This window comes from Peromyscus leucopus, chromosome 3, assembly GCF_004664715.2.
Source record: "Peromyscus leucopus breed LL Stock chromosome 3, UCI_PerLeu_2.1, whole genome shotgun sequence".
Classification (NCBI taxonomy): Eukaryota; Metazoa; Chordata; class Mammalia; order Rodentia; family Cricetidae; genus Peromyscus; species Peromyscus leucopus.
Genome location: NC_051065.1, coordinates 73,931,595 through 73,956,631, shown reverse-complemented (window position 1 = coordinate 73,956,631; position 25,037 = coordinate 73,931,595). Strand labels below are relative to the sequence as shown.

Here is a 25,037-nt window from a genome sequence, read left to right as displayed (position 1 = left end):
GCATCTTCTCTGCCCCGGCCTGGCACTTTCCCAGCCACCATGGTGACTCTCCACCCATCATCTCCCACTCCCCAGCTGTAGCCTGCAGCTTTGTCCTAGTCTGTCTTGGCAAAGCCCTCAGGCAGCTTCCTGTTGTCTGGGCCTTTCAACGACCAGTCCTTTGGAACTGTCAAGAGTGCTCTCCTAGCAACCCCTTGAAGCAAACAGATCAAATAAAGATCATCACCCTTGCAGACCACTGTGGGATGCATATGAGATTCACTCAAATAACTTGAAATATCCCAGATGCCCAAAGCCCATGAATGGTGATATCAGCATCTCTGGTTAAGTCCTAGACATCCACAGCTTTGAACGCTTCCAAGGTGAGAAGATTTCTGAGACAGAGAGTTATAAAATAGCCCATGCCTCTTGGCAAACCCCCATGTAGCTCTGCATATAGTAAATGGTGGCCGTGCCAAGAAAACATAAGCCTCCATATGGCGCTTCAGCCAGGCCCCTGGATGCAGTATACAAGCTGCACGACTAGAAGATGCTCCCATCCCCACTTTCTCCACTTCGTGCTTCCACTCCCCTGGCAGACTCCTGACAAGCTGCCCATGCTCCCACCTCTGGCTCTCCTAGGATCTTTAAGCAAGGCCCTCTCTGGGATCTCTTGAGCTGTTATAATCTGATCTACGTTGACCTTCTGATCATAGAGGCTTAATTGACTTGAGTCTTAGATGCAAACAAGAGGGAGAGCCTGCTGAGGCCAAGATCTTTTCACTAAGACCTCTCTCCACTTGCGAACTCATCCCACATAGCCAGTACCCACCCCTTCCCTGGCACCTCTATCCTGGGCTCTGCTCCAGAACATTACCCCAGCAGACCAGAGAAGGAGCCCCAAATAGTAGCTCTGGGAATGAAACACCTCAGGAAGGCTCCAGGTTTCTTCTCAGGGTTTTTTTCAGATTCTCATAGGCTCTGTGCTAGCAGGGATGGTGAGGCTGTCTTGCTGGGGCTCAGCAGCTCTGCCCATCATAGCCTGATGACCTATAGGTACTAACTCCTGCTCACGAAGGCATGTCTTTTGGAAAGAATGTGCCCTGGAATTGTGCTCTCGGCAGACATGATGCCGTCACCAACTGCACTCCACTCTGTCTTCGGTTTTGGCCTTGGTTGCAGAGTTGGAGTGATTCTGGAACCGGTGGGGGGCATTCCAGGAGATGTTGGTACCACGTCACACTGGCACCTATGTCAACCTATCCTCAGTACTGGGGACCTGGAAGATCCCATCTGAAGAATCTGCCCCGAGTCTCTCCCCACCAACCCCCGCCTTCACTGCTGAGAAAGGTGCCAAGACTGTGTCTTACCTCCCCGTTCAGGAAGCAGTAGAGTACGGCCACCACAAAGCCCTGGGAAGAGAACACAAACCACTGTAAGCCCACCAACCAGGGGTTTCCTATGACACAGAAGAGGCAATGGAAAAGACACCAGAAACAAGAAAAACATCAGTCTAGACAGGGCACACCTGCGCAAAACTCGACGGTAACGTGGAACACGTCCTGCTCCCTAAGACAGGCACTTCCATGAAGCCAGAGGGCTGATAGACCCGTCCCCACGGACAGACATCTCATCTTGGATCTCACACTCACTGGACCAAATCCTTCCCATCACTGAAGACTATCTTCATCCCGTTTCCTAGGGAAGCCACTCGCCCTTTCTAAAGGAAGCCAGAATGTTCTCTGGGCTCTGCTCCTAGTCCTCAGGCTCCCGAGAGCAGGATTCCTTTAGAACAGACCCATATGATCTTTATCCATCACTACCCCCTGCTCTGCCCTCCCTTGGCAAGCTGCTTCTGCACACACCAAAGCAAACCATGTGTGGTAAATGTTTGGCAGAGAATGAATTTAGTTCTTCTAGACCAAACAAAGCAAGCTTTTCCTGAATGCTGAACACCAGGTCTGCAGGACCTCGGTACCCTGGGCTGTCATTTGAAAATGTCAGAGGAATGATGGCTGGAATATGCCAATAAACGTAAAGATGGAAGCCAAGGGCTGTAATTCCAGGGTCAGAACTTTTATCTACCATGCTCCCAGCCTTACCAGAGTAAGAATGTGAATCAGGGAGAGGGGTTTTGAATTAAAAGTCAAGTCAGTTGCACAGAGCATTCATTTTCTGACCATCAAACTCAAATGCCAGTTTAAACGGGTGGCTTAGGGAGAGATGCCCTCCCCCTTCCAACCCACCACCATTAGTGCCTTCGTTCACTTCCTGGTTGTGATGCCTGCACTTCCTTATAGCCACCCACTCACTCCTGCCTATACTATAAACATGCTCTGTTCCTCTTCTTGTCCTGATACCCATTCATTTAAAGAGTGTCCAGGTACCTCCAGCCCATTCAGTTCTCTGTGTCAGGCCCTAGACTGGGGTCCCCTGTGCCAGGGACTCAAGGTGGATAAGACAGAACTCCAGTCCTCATGTGGCTGGATGCATGGTTGAAGTTAGGATGTGGACACAGTATAAGGGTCTTAAAGTCATCCTATCTCCTGGGCTTTCTAGAGCGCTTTCTTCTCAAGTCACTCAGGGGGACCTGGGTCAGGGTCCCCAGGCACAGTGACAGCCAGGCTTTACTGCATCTTAGAGCAGTAGAAAGGACCATAGAGGATGTGTGCTCTAGCACTCATGTCAGAGACAAACACTAAAGTCAAGGTTCATAGGGTTACAGAGCTGGCAGCAGGTCAGAGGTCAGGGTTTAGCTTCCAATGAGCTATGCCCTCTGCATGTACCATTGCCTACCTGGAAGGAGCCCAGCCCGAGCTCAAACACAAGGCGTTCCCTCTTGCTGACATTCTCTGGAGAGAAGGCGAATACTGTGTAGTGGATTCCAAACAGTGGGATGAGCAGCAAGGTGGAGCGAGCCAGCCGTCTGTCAGAAGAAAGCAAAACTCTGCTCAGGAGGCTGCAGGGCTTGGGAGCAGGGAGGGCAGAGGGCCTGTCACTAGCCCTGGTTAGCCCTCAGTGCCCCCTGTTCACAGACCCACTTAGCATCCTTTCCTGGTGCAAGGGGTTTGGGAATGAGGGAGCCAACTAGAGCTCAGGATTCCTAGGATGTTGTAAGGAGGCTTCCCCAGTCTGCTGGGCACTTAAGTCAGTATCCTACAGGGCCACTGAAAATGTATCCTTTATAGGGGTCCCCCTGAATCACGTGTAAAATCAGGATAGGATTCCAAAGTCTTGAGCCAAAGCATGCCTGTCCTGGCTCAGAAGGAGCTATGTGACCTCAAAAACAGCTGCCCAAAGACCCATGGAGATAGGGCTTTTCTGAGTCTAGGGATAGCTAGGGACATGGGGGGGGGGGCCCGCGGGGGGGGGGCCCGGCCAGGCTGACAACCAGAAGAGAGGATCCTAGACGGACCGTAGAGGAACTTGGGAGGGTCTCAAGCAAAGACCTGCTGGCTGAGCAGAAATTCTACCTGCCCCAGAACTGAGTCAAAGGATGAGGTCTGCCCTGAAGATGGATCCCACCACACCTCCTGGGCTCCTCTCCCGCTCTTAGCTCTTGCAATAGAGCCAAGAGAAGGGTGGGGCCCTGTTAGTACAGGGACAGAAGAGGTCCACAGTGAGGACACCAGGCACACGTGGGCTACTCTGGAGGGAGTAAATTATCACAGGGTCTTCCCGGAGTGGGCCCCATCTCTACCCATCCCAGGACACTGGCCCCCTGTGAGCCTCCCCAAAGAGCCCAGCTCTCCTCTGCAGATGTTTTCCCCTCAGCTGTATTCAGCCCCCCTGGGACCATCGGTCTCACCCTATCCAGTCACAGCTTAGCCCTCAGAAGTGGACAGTAAATATAAGGGTGACCATTTGGCTGGGATCTATTCTACCATGTGCCCCACCTCTCCCCTCCCCCCAGTCCTTCTGGAAAAAAAAGCATTCCGCTGAACGTTGGACTCCAGCTTTCTAGAAAAGCCAAATAAATCCCTAGATTCTGAACAAGGTCCTTCGTGTCCTAGCTTCTATGAGAAGGGAGACAAGAAGGAGTGGGGGGGAGAGGGAGAGGACGGGGGAGAAGGGGAGAGAAACAGAAGCTTGAGGAGATCTTTGGGAGAAGGTTCAGCCCAGTGAGGAGGAAGCCCACAATTGTGGGGCTCACAGTGCCCCCTTGCTCGAAGGCAGCTTCTTCTATAGTCACTGAAGGTCCCTAAACCAGGGCAGGGCCAATGGGACCTGAGTGAGTCCCTGCAGTGAGCCCAGATGGATTCCTACCAGTCTGTTTTCATCTTAGTGACCCTGAAGAGGGCCCCTCTTTTATCTGTTAGGTCTCACAGCAAGCACCTTCAGGCACGCAGTCAACACTGGCAATGCCTGTTCTGTGGGAGAGCAGCAGGGCTGCCCAGGCATACAAGCTAGAGTCCTTAAAACCCAACATCTCCTGGGCACCAGGTCCCACCTGCCTCTCGGTGCCCAGGATCTGGCACCAGAAAGCAGCAGGGTGTGTCTGGAGACAGAATGAGCTGGGAGATGGGCTTACAAAAGCACGTGCATGGCAGATCTGGGGGTCCTGTTGGGTCCTGGGCAGGCTAGGGCCCTGCTTTCCTCCTCCAGCTTGCCCTCTACAGTGGACCCATCCCAGGTTCTTACTCCAGCAGAGTAAAAAGGACCCTGAGAACCACGATGCTAAGCCTCACCACTGTTCACAGGACAATTCTACGAAACTGAGAAACTGGCTTTGAGGAACGGGGCCAGACCCTTCCCAGCCACAGGGCAGATGCGGATCTGAATAGAGGGTTTCCCTGGGTGGGGCCCAAGAACAGTATCCACCCCACCCCAACCCCACAGCTCTGAAGCAGGGACTCAGAACACCTCAGAGGTCCTTGGCAGACAGGGCAGTGGTAACAGATGAGAGGGACCCAGTGTGGGGGACTTGTAGATGTCTGAGCTGACTGTCTGGGAATGGGAATTCCCAGACAAGCTATAAGCCTTGAACTGTGATTAACCCAGAGACCCAGTGACACAGCCTCTACTTCTGTCCTCCTATCCCAAAAAAACTATCAATAGGAAGAAGAGTCCTACAATCCCAAGAAGAACTAGTGAAGAGAGCCACCCAAACTATCAGTGGGTTGCCAGGAAGGCCACACCTCCCACTCTGTGACCTAGGGTGTGATTCTTAGGATGCTCTAGGTTCCAGTCCTTGCTTGCCCTTGCCAGTCACGTGACTTACTGCACCTTGTCATGCTCTAGTTTCCTTGTCTATCAGACAGTGAGAGAAGCCACCATACAGGGTCCTTGTGGAGACTGAACTCAGCCAAGCAGCACACAACGTGCTCAGCCCATAGTGAACTCATCCCAGCTCCGAGTGCCTACAGTTCAGCCACTGCCAAGACTAGAGCCCAGAGACGTGAGGCTCTGAGGAAGGACACACTTCTGTCAGCAGCCACGAACTGCCAACTGTGGAGTGAGGCAGGCAACAGTCGTAGCCACCAGGTCAAGATGTCCCCGCAATGCCGCAGCTCCAATACCCCTCATGCCCTCCAGCCCCACCCACGAGATTGCCAAGAACTCACAAGACACACGTCAGCATGCAACAGCCGGGACACAGGGTAGGCTGGGAGGCTCAGGGTGGCTCTCCACACTCCTCCAGCCTGACAGAACACCACAAGCGCAAGGCGGTGGCAGCAACAGCAGCATGCATCCCCCACCCCTCCAGGACACCCGGCCACAGCCACGGCCACACACACTTACAGAGTAATGGCGGATAGTTCTGACATCTTGCAAGAGTGCTGCTGAGCCCGCTGCTGTGGCTTGCAGTAGCATTTCTGCACGCAGCTGCTGGGTGTGACAAGATTAGCACTTCTGTGAGCTGGGGGCATTGGGCAATGACGAAACTGCAGTGGGACTCGGGAGGACTTAGTTCACAGGGCACAGGGAGGGCAGAGAATGGGGGAATAGAGACAAGCTAAGGAAGCCACCCGGAGGAGAATGAGGACGCTAAGGACTAAAACACACTCAGCTCTGGACAAAGGAATGTATGTCCATAAATATATGTATATAGTTACAGAGCTTACATGTGCGTGCACGCGCACACACACACACACACACACACACACACACACACACACGTGCGTGCGCACTGGGACCACTAGTAAGCAAGTAGTCTTAAAAGGTTAAAAGGCAGGTGTGTTCAGGAAATGAAGCCGGAGCTGGGAATCAGACAGGGAGTCAGAGGCCATCTCCATTATCAGCCCCAGGCTTAGAGCACGGCTTTGCCAAGGTCACCCAGTGAGATGAACAGCTGGAGACTCATGCTGTGGACCTCACGCACGGCTGGCATGAGGAGATCGAGTTCTGGACTTGTTAGCAAAGCTTACCATGGGTGTTCTGACCAGCTCTTCTTCCCCCACCCCCACCTTCTCTCAGAGTAAGGACACCCAGGACAGTAGAGGCAGGCCAGGCATAATGGACTGTTCATTAGTCTAGACCTGTATTTACCTACTAAGGTAGCCACTACCCTAGATGGTATTCAAATTAAAATGAATTAAAATCCAATTGAATGAAAACTCTATCTCAGCATTCTAGTCACTGTATCAGAACTTAATAGTCACATACAGCTCGTGGTGAGCACACTGGACATAAAAAGAGGACATTCGAGGATCTCCTCAGGAGAGCACTAAGCTAGGCTGCTCCGTCCAGGTATATGGACAGGGGCTGAAGGGCAAAAGCCTGAGGAAACGGATGCCTTGAGGAGGCACCACCGAGGCCAGGCTGCCTGTGCACCCTGCTGGCCTCAGTCACAGAGGCATCTAGCTGCACCCCTGCCTCTGCTGATGCTTTCTGGTCCTGCTCACGCTTGAGCTGGTGTAAGCCAGGAACACTAGTTTCCCTACCAGAGACCAAGAGTCCATGCCACCTTGGATAACAAGTTACCTCCCTGTGGAGGGCTCTGGGGCGCCTCCTAGTGGCGAGTGAATGCATTAATCAGGTGTGGATTAGTTGCCAATGAAGAGGAATATGCAGAACAATCAGGTCCTTAACATTCAAAGACCTGCTTTGGGACTCCAGCTGGGAGTGGATCTAAAGGCAGCCAGAGCCTGGAGACACGACTCGGCTGGCTGAGGCAAGAACATGTATTGCATACATCCAGATGAGGCCTGGGCTGTTCCTCTCCAGGCCTGTGGTACTCATTCAATAAATGGCATTTTTTATTTTACATCACCTATGAGGTAGGTGCGGTAGGCCTGTTTTATAAGTGTCATTTGATGCCTTGATCCTCAAGGGATCCCCAGACCAGTGGCAGGAACAGTACCTGACTGCCACTGGTACTGTTACATATCAGTAACAAACTATGGTGCCACTCTGGCCTCCTGAGCGGCCAGCCCAGGAGCTGCACTTCAACCTCAGCCTTTTTTTGGGGGGGAGGGGGGATGCTGGAGAAGCCCTGTTGCAAGGTGTTCCTGAGAAAGTTCTTGTGTGTACTTGGTAAATGACAGGGGCTGGATTGTGTGTGCATGGAGAAAGAGAGGGTGATACAAATGAGGAGAATAAGGAGCTCTGGGTCCACAGGAACAGCAGCTGTTTTCCTGGTCCTCTCCTTTGCCCAGACCAAGTGGCTAACAACCCCCAACCCTGGCCAAAGCAGACAGGGCCAGTCTAAGACACTGCACATCCACACAGCCATTGCTCGATTTCTGTACCCTTGAGTTCTAAGCTTTAGCCTTTCTCCCTGAAGACCTCTCCTTTTTTCCCCCCAACACTGTCCCATATTCCTCCCTTTTGGGGATCCACAACACTTTACAGTAAACATAGACTCCTCTGATTTTCCTTTAAAAAAAAATCTGGGGCTAGAGAGATGGCTCAGAGGTTAAGAACACTGCTTGCTCTTCCAAAGGTCCTGAGTTCAATTCCCAGAAACCACATGGTGGCTCACAACCATCTGTAATGAGATTTGGTGCCCTCTTCTGGCCTGTGGGGATATGTATAGACATAACAATGTATACATAATAAATAAATAAATCTTTTTAAAAAAAGATGTAATTTAAAAAAAAAATCTGGAAAATAGCCAAAGGACAATTTAGTGACATGTTTACTGGGAAGGGTGGCCCTGATGAGGGCAGGAGGTCAAATCCAGGAGCAACAAGGTCAAGGTGACATCCAGAGGGCTCTCAGGGAGACTATCCAGAGGCCCTCTCCCAAATCCCTGCCCCTGGCCTGCAGTGGCCTGCAAACAGACTCACTGAAAGGCAACAGGCCCTGCAGTGACAGGAGAGCTGACCCAGAGAGTGAGAAAGGCAGGGTGGAGGCCTCCCAGGATAACTAGGCAAGAGGGGAGAACAGTTTCATCTAGAGATACACCCAGGCCAACTTAGAGGGCCGCCCCGAGTCCACGGAAGCACAGGAGACTCAGAGAAGTGCGCTGGGGTGGGGGTGGGGGGCTTCCCTGGATCAGAAGACCTCTGGTGGTCAGTGGGAGTTGACTTGTGGGGATTTGGCCAGTGGCTGGTGCAGAGCCCCCTCTGCAAGTCAGGGGAGGCGTGGCTTCCAGGTCCAGCTCTGACATGGCTTCTCTTCATCTGTAAGAAGGTCAGGGCTCGCCGGGCGGTGGTGGCGCACGCCTTTAATCCCAGCACTCGGGAGGCAGAGCCAGGCGGATCTCTGTGAGTTCGAGGCCAGCCTGGGCTACCAAGTGAGTTCCAGGAAAGGCGCAAAGCTACACAGAGAAACCCTGTCTCGAAAAACCAAAAAAAAAAAAAAAAAAAGAAGGTCAGGGCTATTTCAGGGTCTCAGCTCTCACGTCTATCCCAGGGATCTGGCACAAGGTTTTTACAGTGCCTTTTGTGTGAGAGGCTGGCCGGACTGAAGCCCCAGGAAACATCCAATGGGATACTAGACAGACAGCTATCCATGCCCTGTGCGGAGAGCACCCCCGTTGTCTCCACCTCCGAGCCTAGGAATCCATGTACTACTGCCTCCTTGGCAGTCTATAGACCATGATGGTCTCCTGACGCTAAGCTCACCTGCACCTTCAGAACACTGCCCAGTCCCCAGGAAGCAGTCCCCAGAAATAGCAGCCCTGCCAGAAGTATGGCTCATCACCGCTTCCTCCTCCAACAAGGAGGCAGAATAAGCCCGGGATCCCAGAGGGCATCCACACCCGGGCTCAAGGCTTTGTGGCCACTGACTTATTGGGTGGCTTTCTTTTCCTGGGTTTCTCAGGGTAACGGTTTCCCTAAACCACCCCTGATAGAACTCTGGGGGCAGATACTCATTGACAGGGTGAGGGTTATGGGCTGCAGGGACTGGAAGGCCATACCTGTATGTCAAACCCTTGGCTGAACATCCTGACGGAAGGGCTGCCTGCCCACACAAAGCCTGTCCTGGGAGGTGGGGGAGGAATCTCTGCGGGGATGTGGGGGGAGGGGTGCACACATAGGTTTTCCCTCCCCACCTCAGACCTAAGTGATAGCTTCCAGTGCCCACCTCCAAGAGCAGAGCCAGTCATGGGCACTAAGAATGAAGCCAGGCCACATCACGACTGGACTGAGTCATTCCTTGCTCAGTCTGCGTCTTCCAGAAAACCTCCTTCTCTTCCACCCTCCAGAGTCAGGGGGCTGTGCCTAGCAGAAACTCAGGTTTCAGGCCAAAACAAGCCAACCCTGCCAAGCCCAGGGCTGAATGCTTGCACAACCCTAACCTGAGCCCCTGCTGACCCTAATGCAGGCCCAGGCTCCCCTGCCCTCCGCGGAGCCCCACATCCGGCAGGCAGGTCCTTCAAGGCCAAGAGCACCTTGGTTGACAGTGGACAAACCCTTAGCATCTGCACAGCTGGAACCAACCTACAGGAAAGGGGGTGAATGCTGCTCTGAGGGCACAGGCAGGGGGTCCTCTCGGGCTTTCTTGGGGACTCTCAGTCTTAAATTTGTTCTGGAAACAGAGGAAAAAACCAGAGAGCTGTTGTGGGCAGACCAGAAGGGGCTTTACAGCAAAATACACACACATCTGGAGTCCCAGGCACAGCCCTGGAATCTCCCACCATGCCCTGCCCACCCCAGATTCTCCCTCCTCCCTAGTGCAGGCACCTCCCCTTAGAGCCAGCTTCTTGAAAGCCCTGGGAATGGAGTACTTTTATATGGGGGGGTGGAGAGGGACGTCCAGAGCCTACCAGGGATCTTCATTCAGGAAGCCTTTTATTTTACACACTGGCTTAACCTTATCATTTACAATCTGTGGATTCCCTGGGATCAGGAAGGATGACATAAGCCGGCTCTGGTGCCCACTGCCTGCACTGCGACCACAGCCTAGCTCCTTTTCCTGCTGCATTCACCAAACTTTATGGAACACTGGTGTCCTCACTGTAAAAGGGGCTTCTAGTTAGTTAGGGATAGCTTGCCCAGCTTGCTCAGCTGTGCCTGTGAGTATCAAATGCACGCAAGCATTTTTACATCCTCTGCAGCTCTCAGAAGCTTTGTTGACCCTGGGAACACTCAGACATAGAGCTGAATTCAATGGGATCAAGCTAATCCCTTGTCAGCCTTACAGATTGAGTTTGTAATCTTTGTAACTGGAGTCTACCATAGCTTTGGGTTTTGTTGTATTTTTGTTGTTTTTTGTTGTTGTTGTTGTTGTTGTTTTTTGTTTTGTTTTGTTTTGTTTTGTTTCTATCAAAGAGCACTGGCCAGGCCTGTAAAGTGCTGTTTTTACACTAAGAAAGTAAACCAACTAGCTGCTTCTTCCAAGTTCTGGATTAACCTCCGAATATTAATATAAACCATGTGCTAATTACAAGTGATTCTTATCTATACGTTAGGAAGGCCCAGTGTTCTTTCCCATCAGGCCAGGGGCAGTTGCTGTTGTCTGGGGCAGGGCATTTGATATGGCAAACATGTGATCAAGGTTCCCAGAGCATCCTTGTTTACTGAGCCTGAGCCCCTGTGTGTGTGTGTGTGTGTGTGTGTGTGTGTGTGTGTGTGTGTCTGCATAGGCAAAGTAAGGAGAAGCTGGAAGGTTCTTCTCATTCAGGCCAAAGAAGATGGCCCAGAGGCCTCAGAAGAAGACACAGATCCTACCAGGAAGGGGAGGAGACTGAGCAAGGTTGACAGTGCTCAGGAGAGATTGAGACTAAATTAGCTTTTCCAATAACAAGAGGTGACAGTCAGTAAGGGAGCCAGTCCGCAAGGCAAGCAAGAGAAACTGAGGCTGGGCATAGAGGCACGACTTTGGCTTCCTACATTGGACAGGAAGGTGGCAGAAGGAGAGAAGGGGGCTGTTTTGTGACTCTGAGACAAGGGTCTCTCTCCAGTGCAGGGCAAAAAGCAACAGAGCTGCTGCCCTGTCCATAGGTCAAGGCCTGTATCAGTAACTTCCTATTGCATCACAGATACAGACAAGGAAGGGCTGTTACAAAGTAGCAAATAAATACATACATAAATAAACAGCTGGCAAAACATGAAAAGATAGACAAGTAACGGGTTGCTTAAATAAATAAATAAAACATGGCAAAAACATGAAACAAGCATGGGGGGGGGACAGTAAAATGATCACAAAGGTGTCCTTGTTCAATGGTACGTAATTACCGCAGAGGCAGAGAACACGTTGTATATAATAGTAAAGACCCTGTGCTAACAACCGACACAGGGAAATGAGTGGTCTCCATCTCCCCCGAAGGAGCCTTGAAGTGGGTCTGGAACTCAGTCCCTTTGCAGCATTCCTTTTCTCCCTAGGAGAATGGTTGGTAGAACCCTCTGCTTCACACTCTCTACTGCCCCCTCATTTTTCTCAGAGAAGCCATCAAGGTTGTGAGCCTCAGGCTGGGTTTGTCACAAAGACCCCAGGGATGCTGTGAGAGTCCCGTGGCTGCCCTCATCTACCCTGGGCTGCTACTACGCCCTTCCAAACAGCCTCACAGAGCCCGTGACCTTTCTCTTTAGCATTAGAAGTATCTTCACACCCCACACTCCATTCCTGAGCCCGAAGGGGGAGTCAACAGGAGCTCTGTCCGATTTCAGAACGGGAAGGGGCTGGGATTGAGGTGGTCTTGTGATTTTAGGGCAATCAGTGACTACAAAACTACTTCTCAGAACTCAAATGTCTGTAAGCGTAGCCAAAGCCTTGCACTCAGTGGCAATCACAGAGCTGATGCTCCTCTGCTGAGGACAAAGGGGGCTGAGGCAGAAGGTCAGACAGACACAGAGGTGGACAGAGCTCTTCTGAGGGAAGGAGGAGGAAGGAGAATCCCCATGCAGAAGGTCCCCCTGCTGACTGCCAGGCACTTAGCAGCTTCTGCATAGTGGATGAGGGGGTGTGGCCTGTCACAGCCATGCCTCCAAAGGGCTCATCTTCCCACAGAACCAGCATCCCCAAAGGAAAGCCAACTTCTAAACAACCTAGACCCTAGCTCCCCGAGGGACTCTGGAGTTCTCCACTGATTTTCCTGCCACCACAGAGGCTCTGTCAGTCTCTTTCTCTCTCTCTCTCTCCCTTTTCCATGCAGCACCCATGTCACTGAGGAACTCTGGGTTGGCTGAAGCCTGGGAGGGCAGTTGTAGTTCACAGGCACTTTAATGAGGAAGGAATCTTGCAAACACCCATGCTAGGTCAACCTGCCAGCAAAGTTCAAGCTTTGTCCTGCCTGTGACCCCAAGTGCAGGCCATGTGGTCGGAAATGGCTGTGGCATCCATAGCCACATAACAACATACTTACAAGTAGATGCTGGACTCATTGCCTCCCATGTCTGGAGACTGCAGCTTCTGCACAAGGATGATGATGATGCCGATGAAAAGCACAAAGTTAACCTGAGGAGGAAAGGAAAGGCAAACTCGAATCTCTGTCCAGCCTGGTAGTCCCCAACAGGACCCTCTCCCAGGCGGGCAAGTTCCCTTGCAGACTTCTAAGCCTCCCACGGAGTCATTCGAACGAAGGAAAAGATACAAGAAAAAGAATTCTATGCAAAAACCTGGACATAGAGAGCACGGGGCGGGGGGTGGGGGGGGTAATCCAGAGGCGGGCACTGTCTGCAAGAGGAAGAGGAAAGAAGGCTAGGGTGTTGGAAAAGCACAGCTGAGGAGGTGGCTGTACAGGTGACCCCAAGCTCAGCAGATGGTGGGGTTGCTGCGGGCCTGTAATCCCAGCACTTGCAAGGCCAAAGCAGGAAGATCATGCATTCCAGGGCAGCCTGGGAGATATAGCAAGCCCCTGTCTCAGAGATAGAGAGATAGAGGTGGGGTGGGGATGGGGAGAGAAAGTTCAAGTCCAGAGTCGTGGAATACGGGGAAGCAGCCACGGCTGAGGCAGTATTCCTAATTAGAGGACTGCCTGGGAACAGCAATAGCAGCAGCGTGTGCCATCAGGGACAGCTGCTTTCCAAACACAGTGGGAAGCTGCGTGTGTGCTGAGAAAGGAGGAGGAAGAGCTGCAAATAAATGCAAAGGAGGCACAACAAGAAGCCGGCACGCACGGCGACATCTCTGGGCCAGAGCCAAAGTCGCCCAGAAGAAAAGAACAACACGATTCTATTTCAAAACAACAACCGCTCCTGAGAACAACCAAGCATCCGAAAGCAGGAGAGTGATCGTCTTAAAGCTGACATATACCAGAGGGAATGCTCTGCAGGTAGAGTCGAGAGAAAGAGACTGGAAGCCATAGGAGCCTTGATCAGGAAGGACCCTGCTTGCTCTCTTCTTTGTTTCACAGATCAATTAGCACAAGAAAGCACACTCCTGCTCTGCCGTGCTTGTCTCTGCTTCTGCTGCTGTCTAATTAATGCCCGAATTAACTCAGCAAATATTGCTGAGGAGAAAGTACCATTAAATGTCTAGGGGTGAGAACGAGGACAACACCAGAGATAAACAGAGGATTTCGAATCGTGAGAGACGACGGTTGACCCAAACCAGGAAATTAGAATGAGCAAGAACAACTCCCTAGGAGGTGGAGGGTCTGAGGAGAGCAATAAGTTCAGAAGGAAATGTAAAAGGAGTCAAAAGTATATGCGTTACAAAGCATTAGGCCCAGATAATTTCATGAACTTGTAAAGAAAATGCGGTTTCCCTGATATGTAATTGTTTCAGAGCGAATCTCAAAGATTCTACTACAAAAAAAGGGGGGCAGGCACAGAGGGGTAGCCCAGCCAATAAAATCTTACAAGCAAGAGAATAAAAGATAAAGTGTGATCCCTAGAACTCCGGTGAAGAGAAAAATAAAATAAAAGAAAAGAAAGATAGGTGTGGCCACATGTGCTTGTAATCTGAGGGCTGAAGAGACAGACACAGGCAGACCCTGGACTGCACTCCAAGCCAGTGAGAAACCTTCAGAAAAAATCCAAATGGGAATTCTGAAGAATGACACTAGAGATTGATCTCTTCTGACCTCTACACACACACACACACACACACACACACACACACACACACACACACGAGGGAAGGAAACAGACCCCTCCAAAAAAAAAAAAAAAAAGTTGAGCATGGTTACTTAGTGAGACCCTGTTTCAAAAGGCAAAACAAAACAAAAGCCAGGCAGGAACAGAAAATAAACTCACACTGACATATAAGATACATGGAGAACAATCCTAAATCGTTAAGGACAACATTAACAAGCAGAATTTGGTGGTACATGAGAAGAGTAAGCAGATCATGACCACAAAGATTTCATCCTAGGAACGTAAAGAAATACAGAAAAAAAAAAAAAAAAAAAAAAAAAAAAACAAGCTCCATCATCCCTGTGAGACTGGCAAATAATTAGTAGTAGACAAATAACCAGCAAAGACATGGGGATCACAGGAAGTGAGCGCTCTTGCTCCTTGTCCATGGCCATGTGAATGATAAATGCACACACTCTTTGTCCCAGAATCTTATTCCTCACAATGTATCCCAAAGACATAAGCACCAGTGCTCAAAGCCAGACACAAGTACATCCCTAGAACTAGAGAAACATTGGACTCGTGTATTATACTATTCTGTCACAGGGCATGATCTCTTCAGCACATGTGATCAAATGCAATACCCGTGCTCATCTTCATAACAACACACACGGAAGCCAGCCAGGAAGAAACCCTTGCCCAACTGCACACAAGTCAACTGCCAAAAACTAGAGCAAACATTGTCCTCCATAAAAACAAGGAATGAAAGGAACAGATATTGGAAAAGATCGGAAAAAGCTGTTTCCATTTACAGGTTGCATAATTTTCTATGTAGAAACCCCATGGGAAGCAAATAAAAGAGATTAAACTCATAAGAGAATTCGAAAATGTAACAAAGCCAAGAAATCACAAAAACTGATCACTTCCCTTTATGGCCCCAATACTGCAGGGAAGGACAGATCTACCAGATCTCCACCACCAGACACTACAATGAAGGAAAGATCTCTAGACTCAACCAAGGCCCAGGCTGGGGATGCCTCAGAGTAAGCAAATGAGAGCAAGAAAGACTGGGCAGACGGGGAATGTCGCTGTGTTCTTGGAGAAAATCAACTTTCCTTCCAATCGGTACATAATTCAATGCAGACCTCCACCAGATCTTTTCTTACAACTTAACGAGGATATTCAAAAGTCTACCTGACTAACTGAATGTGTGAACAAATAAGAAATTGACATACACGATGGTAAAACATACAGAGTCACCGCAGCGGGCACAGCCTCCTGGGCTGGCACATGAGTGGCACACAGGTGAAGGTCTCCAATCCACAGTGCATCAGTGTTTGTGATAAATAACTTTCCAGCATATAAGATGCTATAAGGAGACTGGGAAATGTGCAGCCGTCAAAAATATAAACGTAAATAGCATTTTCAAAAGGACAAAAAAAAATACATTTCTTAAAGATTGAGCATCTAAACCACAACCATGTCGTGAAGCGATTAAGAGGAGATTGGTTGTATAGCTTAAGCTGACGGAAATCCTCCATAAACAAGAAATAAGGCTGGGATTATAAAGATGAAGCCCGAGGATCCCAATGCATGCAAGTCATGCTGGCCTGGGAACATGACAAAGTGGCAAAGAGAAGTCACTGCTCCTCAACTGATCAGAAGGACAAGCTGCCAGAGGACTGAACAAGAGAAGTTCACAGGAATGTCCAAAATAAGTACACGCCACCAAAAAAGCTGTTCAGAAGTGCGTGCCTGAGCCCACTAACAACACAGAGAACAGACGTGCCATCCTGAAGACAGTGCCACCCTCCACAGGACTCTGCACCATCAAATGACTGGTACTGCAGGTACAGGGAGGATCTGGGGAACAAAGGCACCAGAGGGGATGTGATGTGTTAAAGCATTCTTGCAAAATGGTGAAGGATCTGAAATGTTAAATGTATACCCTTTTGACCAGCAATTCCACCTCTAGAGATTCATTTGAAAAACAAATCATGCTCAAAATCATGCATGAAATTATTCCTAGTAGCACCTTTCACAATAATTAAAAATGGAATAACACTAGAATAACTTAATAATGTGTGCGCCAGTGTTACAGCATATAATACAGCTGTGACAAAGCTTATCTTTCCCTTCCCTGTATTCTCTTTGTCTGTCTCTCCCTTCTCTCTTTATTCCAAGGATACTCACCATTATAGAGCCAACCACGGGGCCTTTGATCACCCACCACAGAGCCGTGCTGTCATTCATATCCCAGCAGCTAAAAGACAGACAGGCAAAGAGGAGAAATCATAACAGACCCTGCAGAACATCACATGACTAGCTGGGGGCCTGCATTTTTCTCCCCCTGTCACCCCTGGCCAGGGCAATCTGGAAGTAGAGGTGGGCTAGCTAGAAGAATACCCCTCACCCCAGGCTTGCTTTTTTCCCCTCTGCTCCTCTGTCATGGCAGAGACTGGAGCCCAAGAATCAGGATCACAGTGGGATCCTTGGAAAGGACAAGTCTCCCATTCAGTTCCAGGGTCCGTAGGGTAACCTTGGAGTGGAGAGTAACCTCACCTCTGACATTCTTCCTCCTTCTCTCCAAAGGATACCAGATGCTCAGAGTTGCCCCAAACCAGATGGGTTCAGAAATGTACCCATTCTCTTGCTGGACTGTCACTTAAGACAAGGCTAACCACAGAGGAGAAGGCTGAGGAGGAACTTGGGGCCAGGCTTTGGTCTGTGGCTGAGACAGGACTGATCACATGGGGTGAGGACTCAGGTGCTGCCCAGGGCTGGGTCTTGTTCAGAACAACATGTTGGGGAGTTCATGGGAAGCCAGGTGCCTGAAAATGTACTCACCCTGCATCATCGAAGTACAGCCTCAGCACAGCCCACACGGTCACACACACAGTAGGGGTCCCTGGAGAACAAGAAAAGGAAATCCAACTTGCCCTGGATACTCTTAGCCTCAGGGGAGGGAGAAAATTCCTGGGGGTCCTATTGTCCCTCATCTCCAGCTTCTTCTCATATTTTCCATTTCCCCCAGCTTCAGGCCATCTGGTCTCCTAAGATGATGCCTAGGTATAGCTCTCCCTTAACAAATGGGGTCCCACTGGAAGGAAGTAAAGGATAAAGTGGTTCTAAGAATTAGCAAGTAGTCCACAGTCTAGCGAGGGCTGTTACCTAATGGTTCCTAAAACTAGGACCAAAGACAACTGACCAGGAGGCTGAGCCATCCAGACCCAGCCAGTGACCTACCCCAGCCAATGATGGTGTACCAGTAGAAGTATCTCCTTTCAGGGAAGAAGGTCTCCACCAGCAGTGTAAAGAGGTACAGGCCTTCAATGAACAGCCAGAAGTAGTTGGACACCACGCAGTAGTGGAAGAAAACCATGACAGCTTTGCATTCCACCTACAGGGACAGCCAGAGGAAAGCTGAGCTCTCTGCCCTGCCCCCAGGTAAACCCTGAAACCCAGCTCCACAGAACAAGGGGAAATCCTGAGGCCTGTCAGCACTGGCACACTCAGCCTCAGGTATCCCAAGGACCTAAGATTATGGGCGTTCCTTGATGGAGGAGGCAGAATGCACAGCATCCTAGGACTCAGGATAACCTGCCCAGCCAGGAAAATGCTGTTGTACAGGACAAGTGATAACAGGCTAAAGCTCCCAGCTCCCCTTTCCCATCCTCTCACCCCTTACCCAGCACTGCAGGTCAGGTAAGTAGGAAGAGAAGCAACCGGCAGTCCCCACGGGAGACTGCTTACAAAATGAGGATCTGGACACATCACAGGTAGAGACACGCACCTTGGCCCTGGGAAATCTCTTCTAACAGATCCTCAAAACATGCCCTCCCAGTGAAGGCCCCAAGCCCAATCTGTTCTCAGCCCATACTGTCATATAGCCAGTTCTCTACATATTCCTCTTCACACATCTGTGCTTGGGAAGGCATCTGCAAAGACCCTGGACAGCTGGCACACGGATTTCCACAGGACTGGTTACATAACAAAGGACTGGGCAAGCCCTGCCTGAGCCTCATTCTCATGTGGCCTTCCTGGCCCAAGGTCCAGGCTGAGGGCCTGTGTAGCTGGATTTTTCTTTGGGCCACCAGCTCACAAATAACAGTGCAGAGACTTATTATTAATTACGAAAGCTCGACCTTAGCTTAGGCTTGTCCCACTAGCTCTTATAATTAAAATTAACCTGGTTTTATTAATCTATGTTTCACCACAGAGCTTTTTAATCTTTCTTTCATTTTGTATGTCTAACTCCCTCCATGTTTCCTTGGTACTCCTCTGTGCCTTGATTCCTCCTCCTCTTCCTTTCTCTCCCTGGAAATCCCACCTGTACCTCAAGAATAGTTATTGGCCATTCAGCTTTTTATTACACCAGTCACAGTAATACACCTGCACACAGTCAGTGTACAAATACCCCACCCCAGGCCTGACTGTGTTTTGGCTGGGAGTGAAGTCATACACTGGCTACAGTAACCACTCCATAACTCCTGAACTTCCACATGACCTGGGACGAGGCCTTCACCTGCAGGGACACCTTCCCTGTAGGGTGCTAGCAGGGCAGAGTCCCGGGGTGGCTGGGCTGCTGGGCTCACTTACAGTGGAGACGAAGCAGTGACTGCTGTCCTGCTCGGCATACAGAATCCAGTCTTTGATGAAGACGGAGATGGCCCTCAGCATGAAGGACACGAACAGGTTCATGTGGATGAAGTTGCGAGTGCAGTGCAGTTTCCTGCGCGAACCAGGATGGGGAGGCCATCAACTGCGTAGCATTTCACATCCTGGGGGGCTAGGGGGGCTGCTCTGGGCCTCCTCGTGGCTTGTCTTAATGGGGTCCCTCTCCCAGACCACCCTCTTCTCCCATCTCAATAATCCTCTGCCTTCCCCACCCTGGTCATCTGGTCATCTGCTGGCCAGACATTTCCTCCCTACAGCCTCTCCACCTAGACCAGGGAGATGAAAGCAAGCAAGGGAGATTCCCAGAAGGGATCCTGTCCAACTGTGAGGTTCTGGAGACATGAGCTGCTCTCTCAGGCCACCTCCCCATCTGCTGTGCTGCTAGGGACAGGGCCCTGCCGTCCAAGCGGCATTCCGGGAATGATGGGAGGCAAGCACTTTGAGCAGGACGGACAGGGGTGGTTGTAACACCACCAGGCTCTCACCGGAAGCGGCACAGGATGACCATGGCAGTGGTGAGGGTGACGAGGGAAGTGCTGTAGCCGACTGTGTAGAGGGCCTTCACCGACAGGTAGTAATAATCCTGGAGCAGGGCACAGGACATGCTCCACTTGGAACCGGCCACTGCCCCCCCCTAGGACCCACACCCAGTGTCCCGGCCCAGGGCCTGCCCTCCTGTGGGCCCAACCTCTCCCCCTATTTGCCATCACTCCACTCCTGGCCAGACACCTGCTCCTCTCTGAAAAGGGTCAGTACTCTAAACCTGTTCAGAATGTATTGGGGGAAGAGACTCCCTGCTAGGCCCAGCATTAACCCCTCAATTGCTGGGCTACATAGACGGCATTGTCCTGAAAAAGTAGCCAGGGTTGAGGGGACTCCTGGTGGGACAGAGCCCCAGCAGGGTGAATGAACGTCCTACCCTCCACGCCTCAGGCTCAGTATACAGCAGGTGCTCGTGAGTGCTACCCAGAGCCCCGAGCTCCTCAGAACTAACCCACCATCTGACTTACCTGATCCCCAGACTCGGGCTCATAGTCATCAAACCCACAAGCATCGAAGTAATGGGGGAAGGGCTCTGACCAGCCGTCCTCCGTGCAGTTCCGGCCCACGACCCCCATGTCTGCAGAGAACAAAAAACTAAGCAAGGTTGGTGAATGGCTTTAAATGACCCTGGAAATGATTTCATACTGGGAATTCCTGAAAATCCACGTGTTCAACGGGAGGCTGGAGCTAGAAGGTACAAGGTCGAGTGATTGCTGAAGACCTGACACTTATCCTTCACTAATGACAGAGGCCGGGGGGTGAGGGGGGATGAATGAATGAGCAACCTGATCCCTGAACCAAGAATCCAGCATGCCTGTACCTCTCCTGAAATATTCCCAAACACTCACCGGAAGAGGATTTGGAGCCTGCCCCCCCCCCCAGGGCCCTGGATCAGCACTTCTCAAAAGGTCAATGTGCAAAACCACCTAGAGACTGGTCACAAACGCTGCTTCCAAACCCACCCTCAACCTCATCCCCAACCGCAGGGGCCCTAACAAGGCATCCAGTGTGTCCAAGACCTCCCTGGGTGACTGTGGGGTGAGGACTGGGCACACTTGAGCTCCGAGCTCTGGACCTCCCAGCAGCTGGAACATCTCCCACCAATGGGCACCTGGCTTTACTGTTACTTAGCAAGCCCAGACATACTTGCTCTTACTTCCACCCTTACAGGGCTCCCCAGGCATACTCTCTCTTACTTCCACCCTTACAGGGCTCGGCGGGCCTTTGCCATTGCTGTTTCGCTGCTTTGTTTTTGCCTGTCAGAGTCCTGTAGTCTGTCTCCTGTCATCCGTGTGCATTCATTCTCTTTGGATCAACCCTAAGGCCATTGTGTGGGACGCTAGAGGGACAGAGCCCTCACGGCTGCTGAAAGAGGTGTTCGCTACCTGCCAAGCAGCGTGTAGGCTATCTCTCATGTGAGTGGGCGGCTTCAGCCTTGAATGACATCATGTCATTCTGAGCCCGTGAGAGACACTAAAGTCCGGGAAAGCACAAGGCAAGCAGGCCCTTTCCTCTAGCTAGCACCAGACACTTGTCCCTAGCTGGCAGCCCAAGAGTTTACCCATCTCTTAGGAAACATTGAAAGGACCAGGATCTGGGGTGGTTTAAAATCCCCAGAGACAGAACAGAGGTTTTCAAACTTCAGTTGTACACCCCTGCCTACTTTGTGGGCTTGGTAGAGCACAGATTCTGGGGCCTCATCCTGCGGTCTCTGATACAGACTAGTGACTTGTGGATGGTAAGAGATCACTGTGGAGAAGGAGCACTGTGGAGTATGCACTGCTGGGAAGGATCCCGTCCGCTGTGATCAAGGTGGCCTCTGGGGAGCTCAATGAGGAGGTGGTGGGTCAGTGCAGAGTCAGTGCCGAGGGCAGGGGGAAAGACCCCACACTTTTCTAACCAGCATCCTGTTCTTGCTGGTAGACTTAGCAGGTGTAAGGCCAATTGCCTTCAGCCCAGAGAGTTAGACATACCCTCCCTAGGACTTGGAGGGATGGGGCCGGGAGGAGTGGCGGAGCAGGGACAGCCCAGAAGAAGAATCTGCTCAGAATGGGAGTGTCTCCACAGCCTCTCTGACGCCCGAGACACAAGCCAAGGGAGTCCACCAGGCCAGGGGCTTCACTCTTAGTGATGTCACCAGACTGTCTCCTCTTCAGAAAAATGTGTCTCAGGCTGCTGTTGGCAACCTCCTGGCAAAGGCTCCTGAACAGTTGAGAACATCGGACTGCCTCCCCGCGTCTCCCTTGGGAGCCAGATGGCCACGCCACTGCCCTCTCTGGGCTTTGGTTAACTCTGCCCTGCCTGTCTCACAGAGGTAGGAAGACGAAAGGGACAAAGGGTGCACAGGGATGTGGAAATCAATTAAAAAAAAAAAAAGCTTCCTAGAGGGAAAAGCCATTTCCTGTCTTTTATTTTCCCTCTTTATTTTAATAACACGATGTAGGCTAGGAAAAAAAATAAACCTTTTTCCTCTTCTCAAAATTGTTCTGTGAATATTGTTCTCATAGAAATCTCCGGAAGACGGAGTGATCTCCAGATTGTCAAAACCTCACAGTGACAGCATCTCTGTCACCAACCAGGTTGTTTTGCTCCGGCAATGCTGTAGGAGCGTAGCAGGCTCCCCGATAGGGCCCCATCTTTCCACCTGGAGACTGGTTGGCCATGCATCTGGCCCTGCTTCAGCTGGTCACATCAAAGACTGGGGTGAAACCCCAGAATCTGCACCTCATCAAGTCTGCAGAGAGCAGGAAGGAGACAGGTAGGCTGCATCTCACTCGGCCACCATACATCCCTCTGGCACACAGCCTCTTGCAACAAGGGTTGCGGCTGCATGGCTGTGATGCTCAGAGTGGCACATGGCTTGACCCCATCCATCCAGGTGACTGGGGCGCAAAGCTGAGGTCTGAGAACCTCTGTGGGAGGTTCAAAGCCACCAAAGACCTTGGAATCCAGAGGCTCCACACTCACAATACACGAAGGGGCGTCAAGACACCCATAGCTCCCCCACAGCACGTGATTATCTGCATGATGGAGGTACCATCTTCTCTCTGGGGACCCGAGTGGTATCTTTTTTTTTTTTTGGTTTTTCAAGACAGGGTTTCTTTGTGCCTTTCCTGGAACTCACTTGGTAGCCCAGGCTGGCCTTGAACTCACAGAGATCTGCCTGCCTCTGCCTCCCAAGTGCTGGGATCAAAGGCGTGCACCACCACCGCCCGGCGTGTGGTATCTTCCAAGGAGACAACACACAGCTTTCTCGGAGAAGCCACACGCTCAAGACCACACAGAGGATAAAGTCTAGCTACAAAGCAGGTCAGGGCTCCCACAGCAGCTGCCCTCCACCCTCACCAGCCCAAAGTGCCTCCAGCTCCTCCCTCACCTGTGATTTCCAAGGAATTACTGTCGGCAAAACCAGAATCCCCTGCAAAAACACAAACACGGTTCAGAATGCTGCATTTGTCAACTGGCCCCATCACCCAAGGCTAAGGGTGGCCAGTCTGCAGCGAGTGGGGTTGGGATCCAGGGGCTGACTCTCCCTCAGCAGATGCACATCCCTGTGGTACACGGCCTCTTGCAACACCGCTCTCACAAGGGTGGCGGCTGCGTGGCTAGGAAGCTCAGAGAGGTCCACGGCTTGGTCCCCACCAGAGAGCCTCTAGGGTGGGGGTGGGGAGTGGAGAAGCCTGGGGCTTGGGGTTTCTTATTTGAAGTTCATCTCCCACCGCTGTTCCAAGTCTGTTTCTCACCAAAGGGACCTCCCCAAACCCAAAAAGTTTATCTGCAGTTTTCTCCCAACTGCATAACCTTTATTCTCATATCTGTCTAAAGATGACCTAGAAGTTAACCCCACTTCCTCTCAACTTTTCAAAATCCATGTCTAAGCTGAAGAGCCACCTCCTTCAGGAAGTCTGCCCTGACCTCTTCCCTGTCCCCCTGCATAATCTGCCTCTAATTATCTTCTGTTCTCTTGCTTGGTAGGTACATTCCCACCTCCCTGCTGCTGGAATGACAGTATCTACACGAACTCACAAACAGGGCCAGGCCACATGTAGGAAGATGCATGCACCATGCACACAGGTGGACTTGGTTTCCAACCCCTCCATTGGTGGCTCAAACTCCTGACCCAGCTTGGAAAGGCCTTGCAGCCAACCACTGTGCCTTCCATCTCTCCTAGCCTCCAGAATGGCCAAATTGTGGGCAGGAGGGAAGAAACTGGTCCCTGATGGTCCTGTCGTGCATGCTACCCCACCTGACCATCATTCCAGCACCCAGGGGCATTGAATCTCCTAAGGTTGGGCTCCCGCTAGGCAGATGGAACTCTGTCTGTCCTCCCAAGGGTCATCTTACCTATGGTTTCTGTCATCCATACTGGGGAGAGAGAGAGAGAGAGAGAGAGAGAGAGAGAGAGAGAGAGAGAGAGAGAGAGAGAGAGCATGAATATGAATACAAATGCAGTGGTGAATAGGGCTGAAGTAAGGTCTGTTCCCACAGGACATTCTCTCCCCCACCCCGCCCCCAACTCTGAGAGAGCCCTGCTAGGGACCTGAAGGCCTGAGGATCCCACACTAGGAGCCTCTAACTCCACCTCCAGGTCAGCACATGAGGAGGAAGGGGAGGCATCGGCCAGGGATCCCACAAAGCCAGCACTTCTGGCAGGCCTATCCAAACGCCATTGTCACTGAGCTTCCAGGAATGAGAACACAGAGAGAGACTGCAATTCACTCCCTTCTGTGGGGAGGGCAGGTCTCACTACCAGGCTTGTGAACAGAGGTGCTAAAGGCCCTGCTTTAATGAACCATTAAGAGCCAGGTGTAAATAACATTCCCTGCTCCCTGAGGCGGCAGGGTGCAGCTGAGGGAAATCATTTTACCCTCATTCCTGTCACCTCTTGTGGCTGCTACTGTAGGGGAAAAAAAAAAGGTTTTGTGGCTGGAATTTTGCCTAGGGAGGATGTTCCAAAAGCTTCAAATAACTAACTGAAATAAAGCAATGGGCACATGGAGGAAGTGATTAAGCTGGCTTCCATGGGAATAAATCTTAGGAGTCAGGTCCTGTCCCTGACAGCCTCCATCTTCCCTCTACTCACTCTGCCTCTCTGCCTAGAGCCTCCCCCAGAATTTACCCTCTGGCCTGCTTTGGGGCACAGCCAGTCTCCAAAAACCCTCAGAATGGGAACATTCAGAAACCAGCTTCTTCTTGGCGAGCAGGAGGTGGAAAGATGTGGGATAAAGAGAGGAGGGATATATAAATAAACCCCACCTTCTCTGTGCTCTGGATGGGAAGCCCAAGATGGAGGCTCGGGACCCCAATGAATACCACTCTTTCTCCCCCACCTCCTGCAAGCCAGAGTGGAGGCAAGTTATTGGTTGTGGCCCCCCCAGACAGGGCCTGGCATCCCCTCCATGAAGTCCGGCACACTGGGGTCCTGTCTTTGGGAAGAGTATTTCCTTGCTCCCTGATTCACATTTCTGTATCCAATATCATAGTGACCAT

General features: G+C 51.2%; 1 protein-coding gene across 4 annotated transcripts in view; it reads right to left on the bottom strand.

Annotated features, from left to right (window-relative positions):
• The window catches only part of Adcyap1r1 (ADCYAP receptor type I), a 107,576-nt gene that overhangs the window by 4,611 nt on the left and 77,928 nt on the right, over positions 1-25,037 (bottom strand). For 2 of the 4 annotated variants that reach the window (XM_037203776.1, XM_028864099.2), the window contains exons 5-16: positions 23,892-23,912; positions 22,924-22,965; positions 20,015-20,124; positions 19,490-19,587; positions 18,927-19,059; positions 17,574-17,727; positions 17,175-17,235; positions 16,521-16,590; positions 12,674-12,765; positions 5,722-5,808; positions 2,776-2,905; positions 1,350-1,391 (exon numbers count right to left, since the gene is read on the bottom strand). In XM_037203776.1, the coding sequence (XP_037059671.1) occupies positions 1,350-1,391; positions 2,776-2,905; positions 5,722-5,808; positions 12,674-12,765; positions 16,521-16,590; positions 17,175-17,235; positions 17,574-17,727; positions 18,927-19,059; positions 19,490-19,587; positions 20,015-20,124; positions 22,924-22,965; positions 23,892-23,912 (1,040 nt within the window). The remainder of the gene's footprint in view (positions 1-1,349; positions 1,392-2,775; positions 2,906-5,721; positions 5,809-12,673; positions 12,766-16,520; positions 16,591-17,174; positions 17,236-17,573; positions 17,728-18,926; positions 19,060-19,489; positions 19,588-20,014; positions 20,125-22,923; positions 22,966-23,891; positions 23,913-25,037) is intronic. The other 2 variants (XM_037203777.1, XM_037203778.1) reach the window with 2 other exon arrangements.